General features: G+C 43.8%; 1 protein-coding gene and 1 long non-coding RNA gene across 3 annotated transcripts in view; one reads left to right on the top strand and one right to left on the bottom strand.

Moving 5' to 3' along the window:
* Positions 1-9,865, bottom strand: part of LOC113895115 — a 28,865-nt gene extending 19,000 nt beyond the window's left edge. Inside the window, exon 1 of the long non-coding RNA XR_003511761.1 lies at positions 8,536-9,865. This is a non-coding gene — a long non-coding RNA (uncharacterized LOC113895115). The remainder of the gene's footprint in view (positions 1-8,535) is intronic.
* SGCD (sarcoglycan delta) overlaps positions 1-12,356 on the top strand; it is a 1,106,710-nt gene that overhangs the window by 933,977 nt on the left and 160,377 nt on the right. For both annotated transcript variants that reach the window (XM_027545855.1, XM_027545853.1), the window contains 2 exons: positions 4,284-4,371; positions 10,880-10,999. In XM_027545855.1, the coding sequence (XP_027401656.1) occupies positions 4,284-4,371; positions 10,880-10,999 (208 nt within the window). The remainder of the gene's footprint in view (positions 1-4,283; positions 4,372-10,879; positions 11,000-12,356) is intronic.

The raw sequence follows: 12,356 nt of genomic DNA, 5'->3' as shown, positions 1-12,356 counted from the left end.
CTGTTCTGCTTGTTGTGCTCTAGAGAAGCAAATTAATGGGGGTTCTTATCCATCCAAATGCTGCAGGCTTTAGTTGTTTGAGGAGAGTCCTGATGTGGACTCTCCTGCTGTCCGGAAGTGGGGGAGATTTTACGTGCTTTCTTCCTCATGTCCCATACAGCTCAGCCTGTGTCCAGGAGAATCTGGGCTGATTGGCCACTGACTGACTTGCTGATAATCCACAGCAGTTTTGGGTCTGCCAAACTCCTTTCCAGTAGGTGAGGCTAAGCCTCCCCCTGGTCTCCCATAAGCCCCTTGTCCTTGGATGGTTGCCTTGAGGTTAGTTAGGGAAATTCACTGGCCCCAGAGCAGGCTGTCCTGCAGCAGAAATTAACCTCCCCAGGCCCAGGGGCTACAGTGGGGAGTGGGAGGGAGACAGGAAATAGAAGCAGCTAAGTGGGCAGAATTTAGTGTCTCCTCAGACATGGAAGTGTTTCCCCTACTCATTCTGATACCGCAGAGACCCCAGGGGTGCTTTTCTTGGCTGCTTTTCCCTGGTTTAACCTCAGCCAGCCAACCCAGAGAACAAATATGATGGCACTGACCCAGCTGTCAGGGGAGGCACTTCAGAGTTTGTTAGCTGGTGGTTCCTGCTATTTTCCCAGCAACCTTTCTGTTATCAGGTATTTGGGAAGATCACAGCAAGGTGTCCCAGGCTAGAATGAGGCTTTTTGTTTAAATCCTGATGTAGCAAAGACTGTTTGCCAGCGTGTTAGCACAACAGATCAATTAATACTAAGGTATTATATTTTGACACAGCAATAAAAGGGAATGGCTGGCTGTAGTTTATCTCTCGCTGTAAACTTTGATCAAAGCTGTTAGGAGATTTTTTTTTTTTTCTCCTCAATAGAATTTGGTGAATATTAAGGACACGCAGGTACATTTGAAAATACTGGCATTTGAAAGACAATAGTGAAAAACTTGCAGCTATAGGGGGATCCTTTGAAATCTGGAAACAGAATAGTGGACATAGAAGATACCCAAAACTTAGTTCACAGGTGGATTGTAAGGATGAGGATATACAAAGAAAGGTCGTCTTCCCCACCCTCCATTCTTTCTTGCTCCCCCAACCCCCTCCTCCTCCTGCTTCTGTCACTAAACTGCCCTGTCCACCCTGTAGTTTAATAATAATAATACATGTGACATCACATATCAAGAAACTTGAAACTTAGAACCCTTAACTCTCTCAGTCAGCCAACTGGAATGTGGTAGAGATTGGAAACTAGGTAGCTTGACTCCAGGGCTTCTACTGTGTGCTTGGCTCATAGAGAGGGCTCAGTTATGTCAGCCCCAGCTGCTGCTGTTGCTATCAGTTTTGCAGAGAATGAACCACAGAGCAATTAAGTTGCTCAGAATCACACACTGGTCAGTGACTATGGAGCTTATCCAGTTCTCTGATTCCAGGTCACCCCTCTCTCTGCAGTGTCAGGTTGCTCAATATATGAAGAGTTAAGTACATTAACTTCTGGAAACCTATATCCCCCTTGCAGTTTCCAAGTTCTGAATTCTCACACTGCTTGAACTTAAAAAGCTTACTTTTTAACTTTTCCGTAGAAGAGTTAAGCACTGCCAGAAGCAATGGCAAAAATAAACAATTTTTGGTTAAGATTTGTCTTCTAATGGACAGGGGAAAAAAGAACTATGTCAACTTTAGATTCAGTGTATTTCTTCTTCCCTGTTCCAATTAAAAAACAGAACAAAAAAAATATTCATTCACCAGGCAAAATTTTAATTTTAAGCCATTAATGGAGGGTGGGGGTCAGTGACTCAGTGGTTGCCTGGATGTGGCAGTTCTCTCCTCCCTCAACACTAGGACAAGAGCTCTCACTCAAGGGTAGCTGGTTCCTCAGGGCTTGAGTGAGTCGTCCATCCGTTTTAGCAGTTAACCTTGGGTGAGAGGATCATGGCTCTAACCATCAGAGTGTGGACAATGCCTGGGTGGTGGCCGCCCCCCGCCCCCGACCCCGCCTCTTGTGGAAACAACTCAGACCTTGACCTGAGCTGCAGTCAGCACACCCCTGCCTCTTCACCATCTCCAGGCACTGGGCTGGGCCCACGAATCGCCAGTTTTAGAAGGAAAAAGAGATGAGAGAGTCCATAATCTTTCTTGTTTTTTTGTTCCAACTTGGGAAAATCCTATCCTACCTTGGGAAATTCAGCTCACACATGACTACCCCCTTTGCTTCTCTCTGCGCATCCTTAAGCCAGGAATAGCCTCACGCTTCAGGAAAGTCTCAGCACACCGTTTTATACTCTCTAATCACCCTTGCCGTCCCCTGCCTGGTCGTGTAGGTGTGTGTGCTGTGTCACTGTCCCCATCGGAACGTAAGACTTTGAAGCTGAAGGGGGTCTTTCCCATCTTCATTTTCCTCACAATTCATGGCACAGTGGTTTCTCTGTATTTGAGACTGAATCCATAGTGGCTTTACTAAATTTTTAGGCAGATGCCATGTGGCAACAAGGGTTTGAAAAGATGAGGATGACTATCCACATTCTCTTTTCTAATAACAACTATCTGGTTACTGACATATTCTGTCAGAGATTCATCCTTTGATTTATAGCTTTAGTTTATTCCAAGCAAAGAACATCTAAGTTGAGGGCTGACAAACTATGGCCTATGTCTGCCTGTTCTCAAACGGCCAGTGGACGGAAATAGTTTTTGGTGGTGGTGGTGGTTTAGTCGCTCAGTCGTGTCCGACACCTTGTGACCCCATGGGCTGTAGCCTACCATGGGATTTTCCAGGCAAGCATACTGGAGTGGATTGCCACTTCCTTCTCCAAGGGATCTTCCCAACCCAAGAATCAATAGTTTTTAGTATTTTTAAAAGGGGAGGGGGGAGAAGAATAACATTTTATGACATGGTAAGATTATATTGTTTAAAATTATATGAAATTCAATTGTCTTGGTCCATGAAGAAAGTTTTATTGGAATACAGCCATACCCATTTGTCTATGTATTGTCTATGACTCGTTTTCACAAAAACAGCAGATATGAGTAGTTAACATGGAGACAGTATGTCCCACAAAGCCAAAAATATTTATTATCAGGACCTTTATAGAACAAGCAAGCCAGTGTTTGTTCTGAGTCATTCTCAGAAATGTCTGCCACCATGTGGAAGAGGAATCAGGTGCCCTTTTTGATAAAAGGGAGATGGATTGAAGGTAGAGGATGCCTGGAAGAAAAAAAAATCTGGATAAAGAAAAGGAAAAAAGGGGAGGCAGAGGTCTTCTTGGAGATGCTGGATCTCCTGGGTTGTGTGTCCACATGTGGTAAACATCTCTACAAAAAGCATACCATCCTCCCGCAGAGCACCTGGATTCTCACAGCTGGTGGACGTGCTGGAGGGGTAGACCTAGTGTATTTCACACAAGCATTTACTCTCCACTAAGGGCTCTGCGTGATTCCTTTGGAGAAAATGGTGAACTAGAGAGGGTGAAATTAGGAGACTATCAACATTCCTGATCATCCCGTGTACCAGAGCTAACTACCATCTACAGCAAGAGCTAAAGGGCTCTGTCTTGGATTCAACAAATTTGGGTGTGTATGTGTATATGAAATCTCTTTTGAGTATATCTGTCTATCTGTGTGTCTCTCTGGGGAAAATCCATTTTGGCTGAATGCCAATTAATAATCATATATGTGGGGATAACTAAACAGCTAGGATTTTCAAATAAAGATACATCAATTAGAATTTTATTTCCCAGGTGGTTCAGTGGTAAAGAATCTGCCTGCTGGGCAGGGGATGCAGGTTCTATCCCTGGGTTGGGAAGATCCTCTGAAGAGGGGAATGGCAACCCACTCCAATATTCTTGTCTGGGAAATCCCATGGACAGATGAGCCTGGCGGATTATAGTCTATGGGATTGCAAAGAGTCAGACACAACTTAGCAACTAAACAGCAAAAAATAAAAAAAATAACAAAGATCAGTTCAGCCCTTGGAGAGTTGGGACTACAGTTATTTAGAAATCTTTTGTCACCATCTGTAAAATAAAAAACTGGATCTATTTTATAGTGCTGCTAAGTTGTGCTGCTAAGTCACTTCAGTCGTATCCAACTCTGTGCGACCCCAGAGATGGCAGCCCACCAGGCTCCCCTGTCCCTGGGATTCTCCAGGCAAGAACACTGGAGTGGCTTGCCATTTCCTTCAGGGATCTTTATTCAATATCTTATAAGAACCTATAATGGGGAAAAAAAAAAAAGAAATCTGCTATTTTCATGTGTTTCTCTTATTTTCTTATTACAGGGTAATGCTCTATACTTCAAATCTGCCAGAAATGTTACAGTGAACATCCTCAATGAACAGACTAAAGTACTAACTCAGCTGATAACAGGTAAGAAAAGAAAGAACTCAGTAGTGCCTGGTTCGGGCTAAGCACTCAGAAAGCATTGAATGGAAGGGTGAATTAAGCACAGTGTGATGGATCTAAGAAGGAACGTCTGCTCACACATTTTACAGCCTCAGAAAAGAGAACAAAGCATGTGTTCCATGATGCTACTCAAGGGTAGAGGCTCATTCTATACACACATTTAACTTATGCAAATCTGATGATACTCATTTAGGGGGTAGGGAGGAAGAATAAACAATTTTTCATGTAGCATGGCCCCTAAACACCAGCCAGCTGCTTCAGCTGGTGCTCAGCCACAGGGAGGCTCTCTCCTCCAGTGCCGCAGGAAAAGCTGGCTGTGTTGGATTAATTGGGAGATAGCACAGCATATACAAAACCATGCACATCATACTTTATGGACTGTAAAAGGGATTTGTAGTGATAGTTTGAATCCGTGCCATATTTGCCCTACATGCTGACTTTGAACCTAGCTCCATTGCGAGATGCAGCTGTATTCCTCCCCCACCCTGAATATGTTTCTGTGGTTCCTTTTAATAGAGCAGATCTGCTTCTCACAGCCACGGAAAGCACTCAGTGGGGTTTAAGCTGCATAGTCCTGAAATTTAAACAAGGATAGGTTATTCACAATAACGACTCTAATGATGAACACGGGTCTCATGGTCACATAATGTGTTGGGTGGTATTACCCCCTCTGTAGGTTATGAACATCAGTAAACAGGATCCTCTGTGCACCCCCACAGTGGATGGGGGAAAGGGACTATGTCTGAATGGCATTGTTAGACTTCCAGACAGAAGATGCCATTTGTTTGGCTTCAGGGCTGAGAGAGAGGTATACAGATGGACATTTTGAGAAGCCAGTTGCCTGAATGTCCTGACAGATAACTGGGACTGAAACATCTGGAGCTCCACTCATCAACATGCCACAGGGAGGCAGGTGCCTTTGTGCCCAGACTCTCACTGGGGCGGGGTGGGGGTGTGTGCCTCACCCTCCCGCTGCAGGATGTGGGTGTCTGGAGGGACGCAGTCAGCCAGTAGGTGACTTGGACCAGCTCCCACTGGAGGAGCTGCTGTGGCAGAGCCCGAAATCCATAAACAACAAGCTCTCCAGCCGGCGCCCGGCTCAGTGGCCTGGCTTCTCTAACATCTGGCCCGCAGTCACGATGCTAAATAATTAAATAAATAGCTTCAGTAAGCAATGATTTAAGCATCATGTGTGAAAATTGCCTCCAGGAGGGAAATAAATCCGACCTCCAGCTCCCAGATTCCCGCGTTCAAAAGGAACTTATTTAGCCTATTGATCATTTGCCATTTATTTGCAGTGGGAGATTTGGTTGACTTGAGAGATTTTGTTTTGATAAAGCTGGAATTGGATGCATGACTGTTAGGAAGAGTCAGTCTCTCTCCCTCTCCTTCCCCACCCCTCCCCCCATCCCCACTTTTTACTTCTCTTCCAGCTCCCCTCTTTTCTCCCCTTCACCCCATTCTCCCTCCCTATCTCTCCTTCTCCCTGGTCTCCCTCTGCCTCCCCCATTTCCTCCCTCCTCTTCCCTCTTTCTCTATTTCCTTCTTTCTTCCTCCTCCTCCCTCCCCTTTCTCTCTCTCCTTTTCCTCTCCCATTGTTCTCTCACTTGTCCCTCTCTCCTCCCCATCTTCTTTCGTCTCCTCTGCTCAGGGCAGACCCCAGAGCAGAGACCCCTGTTTACTTCTTAAGGTAGGGCACAAGGTAATATCAAATGAGATGGGCCAAAAGCCAGCCTAACACCAGCTGGTAGCAACCTTTCAAGATGCCTTCTAGAGTGGATAGTGCATATGTCTAAGTAGAATCTCCAACATAGATAGCCAAGCACAGACTCCCTAAGGTTTTTCTTCAGGGTTCTCCTTTTACACTGATACACGTGGGGGAAAGCACAGAGCAGGTCCAGGAGAAAATACCTCCTAAGGCCTGTTATACTTTACGGTGTGCTTACCTGACAGCAAATGCTACCAGCTGCCCCAGCAGCCAGGTTTACTAAGACAATCCTGAGGATTCAAGAGTTCTCCTGCTTATTACCTAATGACTGTCTCAAAAGCCCAGAAGAAATTCTAGTGTTGGCAATTCAGATGATCTTTTCACAAGAAACAATGTTCTAAATGATGGTTAGGCTCCCAGGCGAGATCACAAAACACGTATTTGACTCATGCCTCTGCTGGTTTAGTACTGCCTTGGTAGTAGGTGCAAAGGGGGAACCCTCTGACCTGCAGAGAGGAAAGTTGTAGAACTCTGACACAGCATCTCACCAGAGTGGGAAAAGGCCCCGGAATGAAGGGGATGAGGAAAGAAATGAGACTTCAAGGCCCCAGGTCCTTCCAGCTTCCAGGTGGCCGTGGCAGCACTGGGACACGGCTGGCGCGCCCTGATGGAGGAGGTGAATTGAGGAGGTGCTTCACGCATAGGCCACTGTCAGCAGAAAGGGATTAACTGAAAATGAGTTTCAGGTTACAAATAGTGATCTTTTCCATCCCAGAGAAGAACAGTGAGTTTGCCAGGAGACCTCCTGAGCGGTCTCCAGCTCCATTTACTTTTCTCTGTAGAATTTTTTTTTTTTTTTTTAAGATTTCGCCGACATCCACGGAGGTTTGGCAGCCCCAGGTGAAATCAACAACAGAACAAGCCATCTGCACCATGGAGCCAGTGGTCTCTCTGTGGGGTTTTGGCTAAAACACCAACTACTGAGCTTTATATACCCAAATGATTCTGGCCCCAGATAAAGTCCATTTTGTATTCTGAGAAGGCCTGAAAAACAAAATAACTTAATTGTCTTGTGTTCTCTGTTGGCTGTCATCTCTTCAGTACATGCACTTGCATCTCACACACCGTTAACAGGTTCAGAGAAAACTCAGCTTACACACAGGCCAGTGTTCTTGACTCCTTGGGAGTATGTCTCGTGGTCTTGCCCAAGTCCTTGAAAACACAGTCCAGGCGTTTGTGTTCCCAAGTCATTACACCATATCTGAATCAATCCAGATTGGGCAAATTGCACTCACCCTGTGCCCATGCTGAGATCATTCATTCATTCATTCATTATCACTAGACCTCCTTATCTGCAGTCTTCACCCTAAAAAGAAAAAGTAACATCCTCAAAGAATTCCTAAGTAATACAGGTTTTACTGAAAGTTTTGCTGTGACCAAGAAGATAGCTGCATCTTAACCATCCTTAAGCAGCCTAATCCCAAACCCTCATTGAACGCGTCTGTCCTTACAAGCCTCTCTCATCCTTGACTCTAGCTTCCTAATACCTCGCGTCCTCAAGAGCTCCTCTTCTCATTGCACCAGCCTCCTTTCCCTTTCCAGACAAATAAACACGCCTTTTCTGCCATGGAACGATTCTGAGGCCGCAGTTCCAGATGCAGATCTACCATTAGCTCACTTGGTGACCTTGAGGGAGCCCTTGGCTTTGCTGTCGTTTGCTTCCCAGGTGGCACTAGTGGTAAAGAACACGCCTGCCAACGCAGGAGACACAGGAGATGGAGGTCCAGTCCCTGGGTTGGGAAGATCCCCGGGAGGAGGGTATGGCAACATACTCCTGTGTTCTTGCCTGGAGAATCCCATGGACAGAGGAACCTGGCGGGTTAACAGTCCTTAGGGTCACAAAAGAGTCAGACACAACTGAAATGACTTAGCACACACATTCTCACATCCAGCATGATGGCAGTCAGAGAAGACGTCTTAGTCCCATGCCATTTGGAAATGTGTGCTCTGTCAGCTGTTTCAATCCCCCAGACGTTAAAGAGCCTCTCCAATGTCCTTCGTTTTGTCAGAGGTCCAGCTGAATTGACATAATGATGGGAAAGAGGGAAGTTCACTCAGAGACGGTCACCCTCATTTATTTCAGTGTATTGAGAGCATTACGTTAGAAAAATGGCTGTGGTCATGACTCCAGTGGTGGTGATCATAAAAGCAGTCCCCCTACGTTTCACAGCTCTTTTGTACCTACAGAGTTCTTTGTATAAACACAGTATAAGTCAGTCATTTTAACCTTTCTTTGAAGTAGATAGAAGCGATGGTAGTAGCACAGTTTTGAAGATAAAGAAAATGAGGTTCAGAAAGATCAAATGATTTTCCCAAAGTCATGTTACCAGAAAATGAGAAAGTTGGGACATAATTTCTACCTTTTGATGGTCCTCTGATAGTGTGATAGTCTTGCCAAAGAGTAGAGGGGCAGACACCAGATATCCGGGGGCCGACCCGGCTCTATCAGCCAAGCTTTGGTGTTCTGTGTGAACAGAATTTCACAGAACATCAGCATCGGACAAGGCCACTTGGTGACCATGAAAGATAGAGACAAAACAAAAAGCAAACACAACTGTGATCATGTCTGAACACAGATTAAAAATAGAAACGTTTTTCCAAACCACAAGAATGACCAGACTATGCTCTATCCCCCTCTAATATGAGTGACTGCTGTTTATCTATTACAGTTTTAGCATTGTTCTGGTCCTCTGTCCTCTAGATAAGATTTACTAAAATGCTAATCATAAATTTACTGTCAGTTCCTGACACTATCTAATCCAGAACAAAACCCTACTTCCTAAAACCCTTCCCTCACATAACCTACCATAAAGGGCAAGATCCTATAAGTTCTTTCTTCTTGATGAGAAACTCCACAGTTCCCCATGGTGTGTGTTCTCTCTTATGGCCGTGAGCTAAAAATCCAATTTGTTCAACTCCAAGTGTATTCCTAGTGATCTTTACATGGAAGGCATTGAAGGCCCTTTCATTACTACTTTTTACTAATAAGTGACACTGTCTTGAAAAAATGACTAGAAAGAAAAATGCTATGCAGTTGGTCCTCCACATCCAGGAGTTCTGCATTCTTGTATTCACCAACTACAACTAGAAATATTTGGGAGAAAAAAATTCCAGAAAGACCCAAAAAGCAAAACTTGAATATGCCCCCATGCTGGCAACTGTTTACATAGCATTGATATTTTATTTGCAGCTATTTACACAGCGTACATTGTATTAGGTATCCTAAATAATTCAATCATTTAAAGCATGCAGGAGAATATGTATAGGTTATATGTAAATATCACACTGTTTTATATGAGGGACTTGAGAGCATCCATGGATTTCCGTATCCAATGGTATCCTGGACCCAGTCCCTACAGATACTAAGGGAGAATTGTATCAGAATCCCCTGGGCAGTTTTGAGGAAAATATAAGCTTTCTGGGCTCTACCCTCAAATTTTTTTCTATATGAATTTCCAGACCAAAAGATAAATTCCTTTTTGATCTCAGGTAGGATCACTGAGGATGATTATACCCCTAGGTTATCCTGATGCATTTCTGCGGTCGAACTTTTTGGAACCTTCTGAACTTCTGGTATTTAGGTAGCTCCATTTCTTCAAGAATTCTAACACACTAACCTGTTCTAATTTTTCTGTAGTACCTAAGGAGAAGGCAATGGCAACCCACTCCAGTACTCTTGCCTGGAAAATCCCATGGATGGAGGAGCCTGGTAGGCTGCAGTCCATGCGGTTGCTAAGAGTTGGACACAACTGAGCGACTTCACTCTCACTTTTCCTTTCATGCATTGGAGAAGGAAATGGCAACCCACTCCAGTGTTCTTGCCTGGAGAATCCCATGGATGGGGAAGCCTGGTGGGCTGCCGTCTATGGGGTCGCACAGAGTCAGACACGACTGAAGCGACTTAGCAGCAGCAGCAGCAGCAGTAGCAGCAGCAGTAGCAGTACCTAAAACTCTCAGTGGTTTTCTGTTTGATTTACTAATACATGTTTTAATGTATATTGGCAGGTAAGTGCTGAGGGATCAGGGACTTTGTCTTCCTTTCACCACTACTATAGCCCCAGCTTCAAGCATAGCATCTGTTGTTATAGATAAGCCCTCTAAAAGTTATTTTTTATTGAGTGAAATTCCAGCATGAAAGATTCAATAGCTTTCAAGACAATTACAATATATTATAGCCTCTTCTGCTAGAAGATGAGTTATATACTTGTCTGGTGTCAAAAACAGCCAGTGGGTCAAGGGTAAAGAATGAGACAGATTTCAGCTGAATTTAAAGATGCCCTTTTATGAAAGCAGAGAACACTCACCACCTCTTGAAGAATTGGCATGTCTTTGGCCAGTTCCAGCAGTTGGGCTGGCCAAAGAAATGCCAGTCCAAGAGGTGGTGAGTGTTCTGTGCTTTCATAAAGACAAGCCAAAATCTACAATATTTGACAGTAATTTGGTGGTTAGCTGAGGGAAATCTCATTCAAGCATTAGTTTGGAGGAAGGAGCTGATGGTTTTTAAAATCAGCCGGAGAGCGTATGATTAAAAGTAATTGACAAGACATGGCTAGAGTCACGAGGCTGGTTGTCACGGCTGACTTCTGAAAACCAATCCACTTACATTAAAGTCCAATACAATCTTGTCAGATGTGTATGTTCTGCGAAAAGCTCTTTGAAATTGAATGTAGTGGGACTAATGTATTCTCTCTCTCCCTCTTCTAGGGCCAAAAGCCGTGGAAGCTTATGGCAAAAAGTTTGAGGTAAAGACGGTTTCTGGAAAATTGCTCTTCTCTGCAGATAACAATGAAGTGGTAGTAGGAGCCGAGAGATTACGAGTTTTAGGTAAGGAAACTTCAGTCATTGAACTGGTTTGATGCTACTGTGTATATTTTAGAGGCACAGTGAAATGGTGTCTAGAAGAGTGATTTAGGCCAGTTACCTATAAAGGTAATTTTACTGTCATAAAAGAGGGAAGAGGAACCTCCCAGCTCTCACCTTAAAAATTTCTCGAATCGTGAGTCTTCATGGCATGTCTGCCAACACCAAACTTCCAGTGGGGATGTGTGCTCATATCAAGAAGTGCACTAATCCTCACAGATTGACAGTCCTACAAGAAGCAGTCAAGACTTGTATACATTGTCATCATGATCACCAAACCAGGCTATAAATTAAGAATCATTTCAGAAGCTTCTGAAAAGTTGAGGTTCATGGAGCCAACTGTGACCTACTAAATTAGTAAGTCATGGTGGAAGGACCCAAGAATTTATATGTAAAAACATTTGCAGGAGTTTCTTTTTGGGTTCCACTGTTGAAATCATTGAATTTGACTGTGCACTGAAACAGTCTAGCAGGGTGTGTTAAGAATTCCATTCCTAAAGCTAACCTGGCTCTTCATTCCTGCCCTGTCACCTACTAACTGTGTGACTTTAGACAAATTAACAACATCACTGAGCCAGTTTCTTTTCTTCTCAATCGAGCTAAGAACATCTGCCTTCTCAAGTTCTCCCTAGGGTTCAATCGGATCATGTTTGATCATGTTATACACACTTATCACAGTGCCAAACACAAAATGGTGTTCATCCAGTGGTAGCTGTAGGTACTGGTGTTAATACTCATGCTGCTATTAATACTAATCCTGCTTTTCCTTCTCTTGCTCCCTAAGAGTTACTGAAACATACCAGTTAAAAGTTCAGACTCTGGAATTAACCCATCATTTTAATCCTATCTCTATCCTTTACTAGCTGCGTGAACCTAAAGCAAGGTATCTAACTTCTCTGTGCCTGTTTTGCTCACCTATAAAGTGGGGGTAATAGAAGTATCTACCTTCTGAGATTGGAAGGATTGAGTGAAATAATCTATGTAAATTTGTTGGTAAGGTGGCTAAAAAAATAGTAAGTGATCACTAAGTACTAGCTGTTATTATCTTAAATTATTATGTTATTTTTACTTGAGCTTGTTGTTTGTTGTTTCAACAAACAACAAGCTCAAGTAAAAATAACAATAATTTAAGTTATTGAAAGAAGTTGCATCTTTCTTCTCCATTAGCTCTGTGTTCTCCTCATCATCACCCCCACCCTCAGCCCATCAGTTTGGTCTGTCTGTCTATCTCTCTGGTATAATATACATTCACAGCTAACTTTCTTGCTGGATGACTCTTAAGTTTCCATCCCCAGACCCAGCATCTTCCCTGAGTTCTAGG

Source organism: Bos indicus x Bos taurus, chromosome 7 (genome assembly GCF_003369695.1).
Source record: "Bos indicus x Bos taurus breed Angus x Brahman F1 hybrid chromosome 7, Bos_hybrid_MaternalHap_v2.0, whole genome shotgun sequence".
Taxonomy (NCBI): domain Eukaryota; kingdom Metazoa; phylum Chordata; class Mammalia; order Artiodactyla; family Bovidae; genus Bos; species Bos indicus x Bos taurus.
The sequence above is the reverse complement of the archived record's forward strand: the minus strand, read 5'-3'. Positions and strand labels throughout refer to the sequence as shown.